The sequence below is a fragment of the Mycteria americana genome, chromosome 3 (genome assembly GCF_035582795.1).
Source record: "Mycteria americana isolate JAX WOST 10 ecotype Jacksonville Zoo and Gardens chromosome 3, USCA_MyAme_1.0, whole genome shotgun sequence".
NCBI lineage: Eukaryota > Metazoa > Chordata > Aves > Ciconiiformes > Ciconiidae > Mycteria > Mycteria americana.
In genome coordinates, this window is record NC_134367.1 from 61,374,273 (window position 1) to 61,392,343 (window position 18,071).

Below are 18,071 nucleotides of genomic sequence, written 5' to 3' on the forward strand. Positions count from 1 at the left end.
TAGAAATGACAACGTCTCCTTCCTCACATGAGGAGAAGTAAAACGGTTTCTTAGCTTTCTAACATCCCATCTTCTAACCTACCCTCCCAGGGTAAGCAAACAGCAACCTAGACAGTGATTGGGCAAAGCAGGGGACATAGCAAATCCATACTGGCCTGGACACCTGGGGATCCTGTGGGTGCCAAGGGAACCCTTAAGTTCTGCTACAAGTTAATTAGAGCCAACAAGCCTGCCAACCAATTAAATCATTAAATAAATAGCTTTGTTTTGTTGTTCATTTTTCCACAGCAGCACTTACCTGCACATTTGGTCCTGGTGATGAGCGGTGGTCCTGGCTGTCCAGTCCCACCTTCGCCTGGTCTGGTGAGCAGGACCCGAATCTCATATTCGGTGTCGGGGTCCAAGTGCCAGAGCTTGTAAGTTGGTGCATTGACAGCATGGGTTTCAGTCCAGGTCCCAGACGTCATTCGGTATTCCACTTCTTTCAGGATAATGGGTCCATCCCCAATGATTGAGTTGGCATTCAGCTGAATGAGCAAGTACGTGGGCCCAACGCCCAGCAGCTGCGGGGGTGCTATTGGCCGAGGCGGCTCTGTAAGGGAGACAAAAAAAAAAAGCCAGCGATAAAAAAAAAGCTGGAAAACCCATTAAGAAGCGGGCTCTTTCCGCAGAATGTTGTCAGGTTTTGGTCAGCAAAGACTTCAAAACTCAAAAGCAAAATCAAACTGACATCAATGAAGAACAGGTGAGGAGAATTTCAGCTGATGGAAGCAAGTGGCACACCACTGGCATCTGCCCAATGCTATTTTTTCCATTTAAAAATCTCAGCTAGGGACCACAAAATCCTATCTGAAAAAAAATCTGGGTTCATGCTCATTTATATAACTTACTATGGCAATAACTAGAGATTTTCAGAAACATAACTGATTTTCTTTTATTGACAGAAGCCACATACATACTTTCCTTAAAGAAATTGTTGCAATAGTTGATACACTAGCCCTGCACAGAATATTCTTAAAAATTAGTATCACTGCAGTTCATTTGAAAGCTACCAGATGCAGTTAGATTAAAAGATACGGATACCTCTTACAGGCATTCAGAACACTGAACTGAGCAAAACGGCCAGGAGAATGACAAAATAAAGATGTATAGCAACGACACAGAACATTATTTTATTCTTCAATGACTTACTACTGATTTAGAAATTCAAACAGTAAGATGTACGTTGCCTTTTGTCTTCCTCTGTTGTCATCAGCTTCCACCTAAATATTTCAATACAGCTGCAAAGTGAAAAGGCAATGATGGACCAAATGGGGAGGTGAGGTCCCCCTTGCCCTGAGAAATGTTTACATAGAGAAGTAGCACATTGCCTCAGTGTGATTTATTTTAAGAAACAAATCACAAGCAACATGTACTTTTCTAATAAAATGAATCTACTGATAAACACGGAAGGTTCATTTTCATTCCAGATGGCTCACATTTCAACTAATTTGTTTCAGTTAATTAGGCAACAATGCTAAATTCAATGCACGCAGGGGTTTCGCACAGCAGCGATGCAGAACTAACAACGTGGCAACTCTGAGCAGGTAGAGGGATCTCATGGCCAGTACATTAAAAATAACATTTAACCCCAGACCATAAGATTTCCCTAGAGGGGGGCCCTTCTCATCACTGCTCCCCTGACTCCTCTGCACAAGAGAAGTTAAGACACAGAAGCATTGTACATATTCTGCCTCCCGGGAGTGACCCCACCAGTGTCACTGACAGGGCTCGTGGTGGGGAGTGCTGATGGAGGAGCTCACAGAGGGCCTCCAGACCTCCTTTGACATCCTACCCTCCCTGCATGGTGAAGTTCAGCTAAAGACTCCCTGGTTCTCTACATCCAGCAGTAAAGTTTCCCCTCCAGATAACAGAGCTGGCTCCCAACTGTATATTTACCAGCTCTGTAAGCAACCAAGTTTCCCATGTTTTGGTACAAAAGGATTTCTTGCAGACTTTTTTCTAAATTAGCTTTGTCTCAAGCCACTCAGTTTGTAGACCAGGGAATCTTTGAATCTGCAGTAGTGGCTGCAAGTGGAGCTCATTTTCTTCTGGAGTGAAAAGGTGAAGGCTCCAAGGTGTTCCCATTTCTGCTTCGGGATATACAAAACTCTAGAAAGTATCTCAATTAATTATTAACATGTTTTACCCTGTTTTGGCAAGAAATGTGCACATGAACTAATTTAGATCCCTACCTGCATCAAAGCTTAGAAATGCAGCTGGGCTTAATGAGGGCAGTTTATTTGCTGCGGAACTAACACATTAAATGTCAAACTAATGAATTCTAAGGTCAGTGTATATTACGGCAGAAAACATAAACGTTGATGAGCATGATACACTACCAAGTCCAAGTTATAAACCTCTAAAACATAAGACTATGTTTAGAAGTATACACTTTGATTAAAAGCACAATTATCACAAATAAAACCTCACATTAATGAGACTAATATACCATTGCATATTAAATTTTTATGTTAAGAGGTAAAGTGTATTCCTATATTAGCATATGCATTTTGTTTTTAAGCTCTTGAGGACAAGGAGACTTATTTATAAAGTCTCTCCCAGTTCCAATAAATTATGCATGAATTTTAATCAGTTGGCAAATGAACAAGTAATTGTTCTGCAGCATTATTAATATGCTTCATAATACAATATACTATCAGAACCAGAGGTGAGGTGCAACCAGAAATCCCAAAAGTACACTAAGTGTCAACTGAAGCATGCAATCCCAATATACCAGGGTAAACTTTTCTGATGTTACCCAATTAACTTTCTATTAATTATTCTCATTCGTTACTCTATCACCAGATCCATCAAATATTCCCCAATTATAATTTCAAATCACATAATTTCCTTTTATATAGAGAGCAACGTGAAACTTTGACGGTTTAAAAATTGCCATTGATAACTAAAAGACAGAACAAAGCCGTTATTAGTATTTTGGTTGCCATTCCCCTAGCAAATAGCACACCTATCAACAATACTCCTCTTTTGGTGGGATTTTAAACACAATCCCCATCATTCAAGGAAGTGATGTTGCTGGCTTTTCACTCTAGCAATCTGGGGTCCACCCAGTAGTAAAGAACACTGTTTTGTAGTGTCCCGAGACGTACATCTGTCAAAAATGAAAAAACGGGGGGGAAGATGCATGAGCGGGAACCCCAAAGAAAATCACCCTCTCAGAAGTTTGGTCTGGTGTATAAACGATATTAAAAACTCAGCTTCATTCAAGCCAAGTGACAGCTTTAGAGTTCAGAGCTTGGAACAGAGGCAGCGTTGCAGGAAGCCGAGGCTCACCAGTTACCCATCACGGCAGCCTCCATCCTGCCCGGCCCTGCCAAGGCACCCTGTCTGCAAATGGCCACTACGGCAAACGCATTTTGTGGCTTCCAGTCACCCGCAGCCACAGCCAGGTCAGGCAGCACGGCGACCTCTCCCCATCCCCCCGCTGCCCTGGTCACTGCAACCAAACCAGGGAACAGTACCCTTTATTTCTGTCGAAAAAACCCCCACCCCCCTCAATTACTATGAACAGATGTGGCTAAGGCACACAGTATTCCTAGCAAGCAATTTTCACTGAGCACGGTTCCCCTTTTCTTGGCCATAAACCCTCTGTGAATAGCCATAAAGGTTCTAAATAATGTTTTGTGAAAAAATATTTCAACCCATGGATGGTTTATTAACTCATCGGTAGAACCACGGCTCCAGTAGGTATTGAAAACACACGTGCTAAACAGTTTGAACAAATACCCTGCACAGTGAGTTTTGTTGCTTCCTTTGCTAAGCACAAAGTTTAGAATTCTTTTTCCAGTGTGACTAGTTTAATTACTGACTCATTTTCTGGCTGTATTTTTTAGCCACTGCATAAAGGTGTTAAATCTGATGAAATCCCTTCCAGTACGAATGGCCACTAACATCTCTGAAAGACTATATATGAAGAGCACTTGCACATCTGCAAGATATTAAAGAAATGAAAGTATTTTAATGCATAGCATTTTGCAGTATTTGGCCAGTTCTGGTTTTGACATAAAATGCCCACAGCTAAGTTAATCAAAAATTAAGAGTGACATTTCATCAGTACAAAGTTCCCATTCTGCTGAGCTACGAGCAGTACATTATGCTCCCATCAGTATGTATATGACATTACATATTAAATGTACTGTGATATTTAGGCACCAATGACTAGAATAAGCATGCAGCATCAACCCCAGCTATAAGCCTTCCTACAGTTAAGCAGTTGTGTCATATTCTTAATATTAAATATTGTATGCAAATAATTATGTATTCGCAGACAGAAAAAAACAACCAGAAAAGGTCACTAGTGTTATTAGTACAGTAACTAGTATGCATAAAACTTCCTATATTCCCAAGTAATATATGCATACTATGTTGCTTAATACTATTTACCCAGCCTGGGTGACAATAGCCCTACTATGTTGCCCTCCAAGACTAAACACCTCATAAATTTAAAATAAAGGGAGTTTCATTAGTATCTTAGTGGTAATCTTATACTGTTAATGATCAGTTCAAAGGGGGGGGGATCAAACCAAACCAGAATTGTACAAGTTGTTCCACTTTGGAGGAAAAGCTGATACTGGATGCATGTTTGATAAAATCTTATTTATTTACATGAAGTCATGTTTTGCTGACCATAACATGTACCAGTCACAGGAGACTGTTGCCTTGCTCACAGCAGAAGGGTTCGGGGAGGTGGGGAGGAGAGGGCTGGTCACCACACAGCCCAGCCACAGATAGGTGCATGCCCTCATTCCTGCCACTCTCCATCCCACCCCTGCCTCGTACAGAGCCTCCATACATTAATACCCTGCAAGCTCCCTCTGCTCATGCATGCAGTGTGCCTTCCCTCTGGTGATGGCATGTTCAGCCTTCTCTGTCAAATACCTTACACGAAGCTATACAGTTGGTATGCTGATGGGCACGAACAGTTTATCCATAAAAAGCTTAACTTTTACAAGTATAACAAAACATTCATTTATTAAAAGAAGCCTAACATCAGCCTCACCCCTCCAGAAGTTTAAATCAGAATGTCGTAACTACGCCATAAACTGTCAAGAAAGCAGGTAAATCAAAAGAATATAAATTTCCTTTAAAATGTTTCATAATTCAGAGAAAACAACAAATAAATCAACCCATATAAATACAGCTAATGATGTTCCAGGGAGTACAGTGGAGATGCCTCCACAAATGACTCAAGACTGACTCAGCTCCCACCTAGATCAAACTCATTTCCTCTTCCAGGGAAATTTCTTGCCAAGCTGTTTAAGAAACGTCTGCACATTTCTTGCAAGTACTCTGGGTTTCTAGTTGAGGTTCAGTGCCTGACCTGCACTGGCTATATATAGTTAGAGCACAATCTTTGCCATACGAAGGCCTCTAGGACCAGGGGCCCTAGGAAGCGCAGTCTGAGACACCCAAGGTTTCTTGAAGGAGCCAGGGCATACAGGCCAAGTGCAAAATCCCTGCTTGCCAGGAGCTGGCCCTGTGCAGAAACACTGGTGCCTCTGCGCTGGGCTCCAGATTGCACACAGAGATGTTGTGGCAAAGCTGCGTCAGAAGACCCACGGCACAGAGCCAGAACAGCGTGGGGAAGCAGGCTGCCGATCCCATGCAACAGCTATACTGTTTCAGTACTTTTCCTGTACTGGAACATTACATATGGCTTTAGGGATTCACACGTTTTAGAAAATATTGAAAAACTGAAGAACCAGGAACGTTTGTTTAAGTTGGAGAAAATGTATGAGATTTAGCAGAAAGAATTACGACGGTCAAGTACTTGCAGGGAAACAAAATTCTCCGTCTTAAAAGCTGGTTAATCCAATGGAAAAAAAGAATTAACAAGAAGCAGTGACCGAAAGCTTAAATTCAAATACGGTATTAAGCCACAAATTTAACAGTGAGAATAGTAACTGAAGAACAATAACTGGTAATACTGTAGGAAATTCTGCATTCTCCATCTGAGTGTTTTCAGTCAAGACTGGATGTCTTCTTATAAATTATACGTTAGGGGGAAAAAAAAACCCCAAAACAAGATGATAACAATATGTAAGGCTCCGAAGAAGTACAATTGAAAGAAGTTATGTGGTTGTGAAGGTGGTCACAAAATGAGCTATGAAAAGTTTGAGGATAAAAACAAACCATGGAGACTTTCAGCACAAATACTGCGTTCCTTTTATTTTTAGAAAAATCATTCCACATGTGGCCTATCTTTAATATGAACTAGAAACATTCTCATTCAGCTCTCCAAAACGGTTAGCACGTACTGCTCTGCTAGGAAAAAAATTCAGAATTTAAGACAAAAAGGTTTATTTCGGACTTGTGTCTGCCTGAAAGGACACCTGGCTGTCTTCTACGCTGACAGCAGCCTGACAAGACCTGTTGCCCTCAGCGCCAACAAAAGCTGTATTAACACAAACAGGGGACTTTGCCAAGTAAGGGAAGAAGCATTACAAAAAGCAGTACTTGCCTGATGAGAAATTCTTCTAATCAGTTAAAAAAAGCACGTTAATGCAGGGGACTGAGGGATCCCAAGCTGAAAGCACAGATCTGACTAACAGCAGAGGTATCATGAACCTTAGAGTCACAGAAAGTCTCTCCAGTTTATGTTTAGATTTCCAAGAGCTCAAGTTTTCACTTTCTCTGCATGACAGACTACACTCACAGCTCAGTCTGTCACCCTATACATGCCATCTCTAGTGAGTAGTTAGGTCCTTAACAGTTTTGCTGTGTAACACATGGAAGACAAATAAAAAACCCTACAGCTTATGCAACAAAGAGATTGCCCACCACACTGAGGAGAGTTCATTAATGGAAGTTGAGTATTCTACTGGGCTTCTGAAAAGAAAGAAGAAAAAATAGAAAAAAAGCTGTCACTCTTCTAACTTATATTTTATTTTTCTGCGTTATTAAGAACACATCTCTAGATGTACATTGCTCTGAGATCTTCTAACCACTAGCCAAGACTTCACGTGGGAAGTCCAACAAACAAAAGTTACATCAGGACAATCTTAACTAACCAATTCAAAGATGCAGACACACACGCATTCTTAAGTAGAGAAATGCTGTTGTTACAGGCTTAGCTCAGGGGATTTCTTGCTTGCACACTGCAAACCACTGTATAGTGGTACTTGATTTTCTCATCTGGGCAGCCCACCTTATTCTCGTGGCAAAGGAGGAGAGTAAGTGTAAGCTTATTCTTGGCCAGACATACTACGCATCAGCTACAGAGACTACTCCTGCCCTAAAGACACGATGCATCTGAAGAACGTCAGAATAAAGGAGCAGGTGCACAAGCAAGTCTTCAATTGCTGTAGGGTTGCCCACGGAAAAGGGAGGGGTTGGAGTGAGAGGCAGCTGCCACAACAGCCTTTTCTGTTCCCAGCCGGCTCCCAACCTGTTTTTCCAGAAGGGTTATACTTTTGTCTACCACCTTCCTACCTCCTCAGTTGGGTAGATTGTACCAGTTACACACCACCAGCTGGCCATGAGCCACCACCGCCCAACCCATGCTTGGTCCTGTGTCTCACCGCGAAAGATACCCTCGCACAGTGGCAGTCAAAACCAGGCTTCAGCAGGATGAGCTCGACTGCAGACAGCGCACGTTGCACAGGCTGCAGGAGGGCACGCTTGCTTAAACCAGCTGTAACACTCAAAGAACACACGGAGACCTGCGAGGAGTTTTAGAATCACCTCCTCTACTCCAAGACCAAGCACTGGTTATAGATTCATACAGTAAAAACCCCATCAGCTGCAAGTCCTTTGGAGTTCTTAGAAGCCTTGGCCATTCTTCAGGTTTAATTAATATTTCCCTAAGCCATTGCTTGGCTCCTCGATTTGTTCATAAACTCATCTGCCATTTTTGCAAGAAATTTATTTGTTTGATTTCCCCAATGGTCTAACGCTTCTCTCTGCTCATCAAGTTTAACCCATTTTAACAGCTGCTTTATTTTTCTACATTGTTATTTTTTTCTGATGGAAAAGTTTCTATTGCTCCCACCTTTGTCTTCTGCACACAACTTGGAGGAAGCATTTATTGTGGGTTCCTGCTGATCATGAAAGTTAACAACATCTCTCCCCAGAAATATACTGAAGAGAAGGCAGCAAAAAACCTTGTCAGTGAATAACTGACTTTAACATATTACAGCATGTAATGATTTCATGTAGAAAATCAAGCAGAAATTGGTAGGTTTTTACAGTTAAGTGTTCCAAGTAGCCACAAGCTTCCCTTTATATTTTTTAAAAAAACAAATCAAAAGCTAATGCAGACTTATCTCAGCTGCTGTCCTGTGATGGGCTGGTTTTAGCTGGGAGAGAGTTAATTTTCTTCACAGTAGCTAGTATGGGGCTGTGCTTTGGATTTGCGCTGAAAACAGTGTTGATAATACAGGGATGTTTTAGTTGTTGCTAAGTAGTGCTTCTACTAAATCAAGGACTTTTCAGCTTCCCATGCTCTGCCAGGTGCACAAGAAGCTGGGAGGGGACACAGGTGGGACAGCTGACCCCCACTGACCAAAGGGCTATTCCATACCATATGGCATCATGCTCAGCATATACAGCTGGGGAAGAAGAAGGGGGTGGGGGGGAAGAAGAAGGGGGTGGGGGGGAAGAAGAAGGGGGTGGGGGGGAAGAAGAAGGGGGTGGGGGGGAAGAAGAAGGGGGTGGGGGGGAAGAGGGATGTTCGGAGTGATGGTGTTTGTCTTCCCAAGTCACCGTTACGCGTGATGGAGCCCTGCTTTCCTGGAGATGGCTGAACACCTGCCTGCCCATGGGAAGGAGTGAATGAATTCCTTGCTTTGCTTTGCTTGAGTGCGTGGCTTTTGCTTTCCCTATTAAACTGTCTTTATCTCAACCCACGAGTGTTCTCACTTTTACTCTTCTGATTTTCTCCCCCATCCCACCGGGGGGGAGTGAGCAAGCAGCTGTGTGGAGTTAGTTGCTAGCTGGGGTTAAACCATGACATGCGACCATAAGTGATGGTGGCTGCATCGAGAAACTTGAACAGGTTGTGATGTCGTATTCTGCCACAAAGCTTTTTCTCTAGCTCTTTTTTTTTCTTTTTAATGATGCTTATTCAGACTTAATTCCTGTGACTCCAGAAACATTCTCTCTGTGACTTAAAATACAATTTATCACAACTGTTCAGTATCTGGCACTAGTTGCTAGTCCTGAGGTTGAGACACAATACCTACAAAATGTTACATTTTAATTAAGAGAGTTAGTTGTCTGGAACAAAAGAACTCATTCTAAGCAATAGCTTAGTGACCAGGTCGTATCAAGTGATTTATCCAACCCACTTCAGAGAGTCTGCAAGACCATTTTCATTGTCTTTTATTACTTGGAATGGAAAAACTGAAAGAATCTATTTTAAACAAACATTCAAAATAAATATCTGTAACACAGTGAGATTCAGGTTATTACCTAGAGAATCAGCTACTGGAGAAAAACCAGCAACAGAAATGGCAAATTGAACAGCAAGCTCACGACACTGGCTTAGGTAGGATACTGACATATTTCACTGTAATATCATCTCTAATTTTGGGTCTGCAAACGGGGATACTATGTCACAAGCTCACCTCAAACTACTGATTAATCTTTGAGCACCTGCCTAATATATCAAGTTCGTGTGGGAAGTACAACAAAGTCTGCAAGCTCATGCAGCTAAAATGTATTTAATTTAAGTGACGTGGCAGTTGCTGACCACCTGAAGTGCTGAAATCAGAATTATTTCAACAATGAAAACTGCTAACTTCTGCATAGTGATTTTATATCCTATGCATCACTGTGGCATTTTATTCACCTTGATTTGAAACACCACTGCATTCATTTTATTATCTTCCTTTAAATAAAAGGAACAGTGTGCAGCTTTAGCATTGTCAGCAGAAACCGTAAACAAGGTTAAGCTCATGCCCAGCTTACATATAAAAAAAAAAGTATTTCTAAAAATTGGAACATGTCATCCCCGTACACAATTTATGAACAGAACACATGCCTATTTATTGAATTATACTAGGCCATGCCACTCTGGGAATCAATTAGAAGAGTATGACATATTTTGTCAAAAAGATTGCATTGTGTTAAAGACATTTATGCAGTACACTCCTACAGGAAAAATGAATACATCTAAGAAAAAGAGGTGCCTGTAATGAGAAGACATTCAAATCTTTAAAAAAAAAAAATCAAAATCACTCAGTATAAATGAGTCTGCTGTAGAAATGTCTCAGGCAAAGACTTGATCACAATGACTTCGTTATCCACATGTATCAGTAATTCCCTTGAGATCTCAATGTTGAGATTCTTGCTGGAAAGAAATATTTTACCTGCTTCATTGTCAGGAACCAGCAGGTTAAGAACAAAATTGAATGCCTTCTTCAAAAATTGGTACTTCCCAAGAAACAATTACTCTCAACTCTACAAGGCTTTGCAATGGGATATCTGACAATACTGCATTCCTCATGCACATCCACATGCTGTCAATGATGAGAAGGAATAAAACCAGAGATTAGGGAAAGAGTGCCTGAAGAAGGACAAAATAGTATTTTAGGGACTCCAGGATTTTCTTTTACATATGTAAAGAATATGTACTCTCATATTCTCTGATACATATACATTCAGTCTCACATTCTCTCATACTCTCATATGTACTCTCACACATAAATACTTACATAATGAGAACATAATTTTCTTTTTCTTCCTGCTTCTCAAGTACTTGATTTTTTTTTTTTAATTTCAAGTTTGAACTGGCCCAACAAACTGATATTGCAAAGATTTTTGCATTGTTTTTATATTTGTTGATGCTATAGACACACTCACATTCAGTTTACTGCCTAAACAAACTAAGCGCAGAAACTTTCTGTTGGACAAATGTTAGTGACATATTTATAATCAAACTCAAATACTTCAAACACCCTGCAACAAAACTAGAACATTTCAATAGAATTCAGAGACTGAAAAAAAAAAGCAACCTATCACAGATTTATGCCTTACTAGCTCCACATCTCTATAAAACTTGAAAGCTAAAAAACCTCACCCAGCCAGCACTCCTGGAGTTCAGTGAAAGCCATCTACCCTACCTGCATGAGGCTATCAATAACAACTTGGAATTACCTACACGCAGCCCAGCTGTATTTCTTAGGTAAGGTGGAGCTTTCTTCAACTGTGACACTACTGTGCTACCCGGGAGATCTGCACTTTCCTGCATACCAACTGACCCTCCTGCCAGGGTGTTTGCCTGTCCTGGAAGACTCCTGTATGTCTCACTTCAGAAGACACATTATATCCCTCCAGTGCTAATCCAAATTTTTATCATCAGCTTTCCTGCATGCCTTTTAAATGACAGGGAAAAATGTTTCACATGCTGTTGGGGCTGTATCATGGCCAGGTAGAATTCAAAACGATCATGCTCTTTAAGTGCAATGAGCTGTACACATCACTGTACCGGAAGGGAACTGAAAGATGAAGTACCTGCAGCTGAGAGGAATAGCTGGCATGGCTTTGGTTTCCAAGCATTTACAGTTTTATTTGATAGTAATTACAGAAACTTCAAGCATGTAAGAGGTGAGTCATGGACATCTCACCTTCCCAGCCCTCCCCATCCTCTGTAATATACTTGCTCACCTGGCACCTGAGATACCACTAGCATTCCCCAGAACTGCTCACTGCCATGTAGTACTTCTGCAGGTTGTTAAGTATGACAGTCAGCCACCTGCAAGCTGTTTGCACACCTACAGGGTTATGTGCCAAATCACTTGCTTGAGTGATCACTTCTCCTACCCCACCACCTTGCACTGGTCTCCCTCAACTTCACCTGCCCAGCAGCACCCTGGGCCCATCTAGGCAGCCCCAGTTCCTCCTCCTGTGTCTCTGTGTCTTTCTATTTCTGGTTATTTGATCCATCAAATGAAGGAAGCTACGTACTTTAAAGACTGATTTTACCGTAAGCATTAACCCAAAGGATTGACCTTGATGCGTGGAGGTGGGAGAAGGAAGGAAGGAAAGAAGCTCACACACCATATTATTGAGGCAAGACCCTTACAAATGCACAGGAGACAAAGATGAACTTAAAACCTTCCCCTTCAGACTGGCAGGGCATCCAGGAATGCCTGTAGAACAGGGCAAATAATGTATCCCTTCTCCAAAGTTCTTCGGCAGGTATCCCATTTCATTGAAGTTAAAAGCTTTTTGTCAGCACTTCAATACTATCATCAAAGGAAAAATTGATACAATTTAGTATACGGGTTACACATTAACGATTATCTAGAGATTTTGTGTGTGCTCAGACTATTCAAGTCTATGGGGAAAAAAATAACAGAATCCAACACTTCCGAGCAAACTTATTTTTGAGAGACTGTTTCCTTGCTCAAATCCCTCCATTTCTATTCATAACCTTTTCCAAGACACATTTAGATGTTCCCACCAGCAATGTCTTTAGATTTCTTATTACAGCATGCCCAAATATTTCTTGCCAAAAATGCCAGAAGGCAGCCCACTGGAATGACAGAGAAGGGGACTAATTTTAGGAGGCACTGAGAAACTTCCCTCAATCTATGCAATGAACCAACAGAAACCAAAATAGAAACCTACTTGGTTAATTTTTACACCACAGTTTTACATCATAGATGTTAATTACACATCATCTAACGCCTACCTGAAAGGGCAACCCTGCTCCTCCACTTCCCACCACCAGTGTCGCTTGCAGTGCCACTCATCTACTCTACATCCAAGGCAGTTTAGGTTTAAAACTGATCTTGGGGGGGTGTACATGGAGGTTTCCTGCTTTCCTGGGTGCCTGAAGCAGCTCCCAGTGGCTTCAGACAGAGCCAGTGTCAGCACAGAAGCAGGAGCACAAGTCCAGGTGCTTGAGAGAGGGGAAAAGGGAGGGCAAGGATTGAGATTGCCTTTTCAGCAGGTGCTGGCCATCACACCTGCTTAGCTGTACCATGAAAGTCACCTTCAGAGGAGGGCAGGGTGGATAGGGGTAGCCAAAAGGAACCAACACCCTTGCCACAGCACCTAGACAGATAGTAAGAAATACCTATGAAATGAAGGGAATAGGTAACAAAGCAGCTGCCCGCCTTCTCGTTGCCAAATGGATTTTGACTGTGATGAAAAGCCTGGAAGAGCTTTCTAGACAAACAATCCAGAACAAAAATCCTCACCACTTCTTCTGCATGCTAATAAGAAACATATTATGATATATGTTTCTTTAAAGTAATGAACAGAATATAATGATTTATTAGGAGTTTTGATAACGCAGTGCTGTGAAGTAGAAACGGAAGAGTGAAGTTGGAGATTAAATTCTTACATAGTCAATGCAGAGGGGTGATCATTACATTTATATGATGAGAAGAGCTTCGCTTCTGAGAGGCCAAGTTAGTTTAAGGGCTTTTTTGTAGCTGGTGCAACAAAAATGGGGAATGAGAATATTTGCCTTTGAAAGAGAAAGCAGCACACTAGATTAACAAAAAATAGGGTAGCTTTTTGACCTAAAAAGTATTTAGACTGGTTTTATTGGGATATTTTCATAATCTACTTTTCAGGTGGGGCTGTTCTGTTAAAGAGTTTGAAAATGTGTATATTGTCAAGTACAATAGCATTGCTGTGAAGAGGGTGTCCTTGTAACTAAACTGACACCCAGTACATTGAATCCCAAATTCACTACAGGACATAAAAGTATACACAGCTTAAAAATGAGTAGGTGTGTTAGATGATTTGGATTATAAAAATAAGTTCTGAGGAATACTTCGTAGAAGCTTTTTATGAGTTGATAATATCTTATTATCTTTGTTTTGTTGCAACAAATAGTCAAAGTATAAATATGACAAACTACGAATCATTTACTCTGGAAGAGCAACTCCCTGAGTACAGTAACAGAGTCTAAATTTTGCATCTTATTTCTACTGACACAAACATTTGCTTTTCTTCAGTAATATTTATGTGACTAGTGTGACTGCTTACACTGGGAAAAATCTGACTGGAAAGTCACCGATTGTCTTTCTGGTCTCACAAGAAATAGACCCATTCAATTGTAACCTAACTGAACACAGTGTCTGTAGATCTACAGCACAACTAATCCACATTGCTTGATGTACACTTATCAGCAATTAAGAGTTAACCATACCTTAAGATATGGGTTGCATACCCTATCTATACCACTCATGTGAGAGGCAGAAGCTCTTGCTCTCGAGTTTGTAGAAACGTTCCCTCAGAACAAATGGACAACTTGATGGTGGTGCACTGGGGAAGCTTGGCTTTGAAATCCAGTCTGCACTTCTGCTGGGTGGGAGGATGGGGCAGCACTGTTGTTAAATACTGTGCTCATCACCTAAAGAGTACCATCCTGAACAACCCTCCAGATCTGCCTGTTTATGTTGAGGCGACTGCCTATTTATGACTAGGTTTCAGTAAAGGGCAACATCGGTGACTGAAATCATGGAACACCCCCGACATGAGAAACAGGTGAGTAGGTTAGGGACCTTCATGTTGAAAAAGAGATGATCTAGGGGTAATATTGTGACAGAACTCTACAAAAATCACACACCAGAGAGATGTTAGGATTCAATTAATCTTCACCTTTTCCAACACATCAAATATAGGTCATGAAGTGAAGCTAGCAGAAGGCATGCTCAAAAAGAAAGAAGATATGAAGGGATCGTCATGCCGAAAAAGGTAGCAGTCTCATTGCCAAATGGTGCTGTGGGCAAACGAAGGTTAGCCCTTACTAATCAGACAACCACCAGGCTCAGCACCATTGCTGAAAGGAATCAGATGCTGAGAGGGTATCAGGTGAAATGTCATGTATGCTTATTAAGCTCTTTCGCCTCCCGAGAAGTCCTCTTCTGGCCACTGCTTAAGAATCCTGATTTAGTTGGATCCTTGGTTTGAACAGTTGCAATCATCCCTTGTTGTGCTCCTGTATTCGGTTAATCTCTATTTAAATTTAGGAATTTTGATACTGAATGGCTAAACTGAAGACAGGGATATCAAATATGGGGCATGATAAATGATACTTTTTATACACTGCCCTAATTCAGGCAACTGAACTGATTCCCACATCATCACAGCTTTAATATCTGAAATAAAATACGCTTCTATAATAGTCAAATTAAAAGAAAAATTTCATTCTTTTTTCCTACCTTATTTTAACAACTCTAAAGTTATCTTATTATTTTTTTCATGAGCAGACCTGAGAATGTACAGCTTCTTATTCTACTACTGCATGTTTTAATTCTTGAATATGATGCTAATCAACATCTCTTCAGGCTGAGCTAGCACACTGAAAGTTCAGTAACTAGCCTTGTGTATTCATGTAAGAAACGCAAACAAAATCAACAATGCTACAGAAATAATGAGGAGAAAAGAAATTACTAGGGCAGAAGTTGGACGGTACAGCTTTCCTCTCCAAATACAAGATCCACTGCTAATAATATAGTTTATAATAATAAACACCATTATGGAGATTGCTACCTTCAAAGATTGCACAAGTAAACTACGTTATTTATTAAATTCAGATTGCCTGTGCATATGGGCATTTTGTCCAAGACTGTGTTTGCTGGTTCTGCATGTTGAACCAAGCTGCTAAGAGCACATTACAATAGTACTTGGAGGCAAAAATAAACCAGATGTCACCGTATTACCAGTTAAACAACCAGGAACAGTACTTTAAAGATGCCTGACATTTTACTTAAGTATTGGTAACAAAAGCATGTAACCATGGGGAAAAAATGTTGCATAATTTTATCAGCAACCTCTGTTGGTCCCAGTACACAAAGCCAGTCGCACTTTTTCAGGAATTTTAAATACCGCTTTTCATGAAGACAAGGAAAGTCATAACTCTTCCTGCCAGATCCCAAAGTCCTGCCTCAAATTTTTTATGTGTGAATGTTCTTTGAAGGATTTTGTTTGTTTGTTTTTAAATAACTGCAAGCACCAGGAAACCTCTCTCATGGGACTCGCTACCCTTCTGGTAAATGTGGTTTCAGGAAGAAAAAGCAGTTCTGTCAACTCAGTCAGAGGACTGGTGAAGTTGCCCCACTGAACTCTATTTAGGCTTCTACCTCTGGATCCAAATAATTATCTTGCCTGCTTTCAAAAAAGCCTCTGCCTGTTATTCACCCTCCTCCCCACCCTTAATGGGAAAGGCAAGCTGGGTTTACAGAAACATTCAGAATAGGTGCACATAACTTTTTTCCAAGCACAAGAAGCCACAACACAGCATTTTGACATTTAAAAAATCCCCTAAACCTTCCCCTTTTTATTTAAAATAGCTTTTCCTTCCAATATTCACTTGAGCTTTACTTTAAGAAGTTAAATGGTTTGGCCACTGAACTGAGAAGTCAGCGATCAGCTATGTGTGTATCTCTAAGCTCTCCCCACTGACATGCTGGCACAGCCTCTTTTCCCGACTTCTGAGACATGTTCTCAGGGTGCAAACCCTCCTGTTCAGTACCCACATCCAGACAGGGAAAATTCAGGGGCTAGGCGACCCTGAGCACAAAGCCAATTCTGGCTTTTTCTCCAGTTCTCAAATAATTCCTTTCTCAGGGCCACACAAGTGCAGGAAACCTATTTTATAGTTAACTTTGGTTACAGCCAATAATATAGAGGTACCACAAACCAATCTCACACACAAATATTTTATGCCTTCCTTAGTGCAGAAGCTTAGAAATTGAAAACAGAGTAACTCCACATACAAAAATCTTCTTTATCCTTGGGAATGAAATGGGCTAGATAGGCTGAAGCTTGGGGGGGGGGGGGGTGTGGTGTGTGTGTGTGTGTGTGTGTGTGTGTGTGTGTGTGTGTGTGTGTGTGTGTGTCGGGGGTGGGGGGGTGGGGGGTGTGCATGAAGCAAAACACTGAATAAAAGTTGAGAGGGTTAAGATAAAAAAATTGAATAATTCATCCAAATTCAGCGAATAGCTGCAATAAAAACCATTTACATTAGCATTTCCAGAACAACATGTTTTGACCCTTCAGCCTAGTTGCACGTAGGGCACTAGATAATAACATGGGGCATTCAGAGGGTAGTTCAGGATTGTGTCTATAGTGAAGTGGCTTATTCAATCTCTCAGCATAAGGATGTTCCACATCCATTCCTCTTGTCCGACTGAACTGGAGCGAGGGTTTGAGCACAGACTTCCCCTTTCCCAGGACAGCGTCTTAACCTACAGGCTCAGGGATTCTCAGAGGAGTCTCTACATGCCCTATTTTGAAGCTGAACCATTTTCTGCAACACATTCATTAAGTCATATGTCTACCTAGAAGGGTCAGGAAGAACACGTGGGGTTTTTTTGTCGTGGCTCCAATTAGTGCAGCAATATTTTTATCTGAGGTGGTAGTATTTTGTGAACAGATGCATCCAGCTTATCTCATTTTCCTTAAGATACTAAAGAATTAAGAAATAAAATGGCAAATGAAGTCAAAGCTGATAAATACAAAGCAGTGCATGTGAGGGGGGGAACCCCTTATGGACTCCAAATCAGTATAATCAGACAGGAATAATATCTCTGTGGGGAATTTCATGACCGTATCACCTCAACTGTGACAAGAAGCCAGATAAGATACCAGTGATTATTAGGAACAGAACACAAAAGAAAGCATAATATCTTGTGCTACTGTGTAAACCCATAATATTCTTACATCTAAAATAAAAGATACAGATCTGGTCTTCCTATCTCCTGCTGGATGGGCTAGAAGACAAGACATAGAGAAGGCAAAAGATAAGTTATCAAAGACGTAGGATAACTGCCATATGTAGAGCTATTAGATAAGTCTGGATTACTCAACTTGAAATACAATTATTGAAGGAATACATGCTAGATGTTTATGAAGTGACAAATGGCATGAAAAGGATTAATATGGAATGACTTCTGCTATTTCTTGCAGTGAAAAAATGATGGTGCATAACAATTAAAAAAAAAAAAAAAAAAGAGTAGCCTGCAGCTTCAGAGGGAAGTACTTTCTTCTCTAACTCAAGTTAACTGTGGGAACTCATTGCTACAGGATGATGGGCAAAAACA

At 40.9% G+C, this 18,071-nt stretch overlaps 1 protein-coding gene across 4 annotated transcripts in view; it reads right to left on the reverse strand.

The window, feature by feature from the left end:
• PTPRK (protein tyrosine phosphatase receptor type K) overlaps positions 1–18,071 on the reverse strand; it is a 417,933-nt gene that overhangs the window by 173,059 nt on the left and 226,803 nt on the right. For all 4 annotated transcript variants that reach the window (XM_075498722.1, XM_075498720.1, XM_075498719.1 and 1 more), the window contains exon 7: positions 299–592. In XM_075498722.1, the coding sequence (XP_075354837.1) occupies positions 299–592 (294 nt within the window). The remainder of the gene's footprint in view (positions 1–298; positions 593–18,071) is intronic.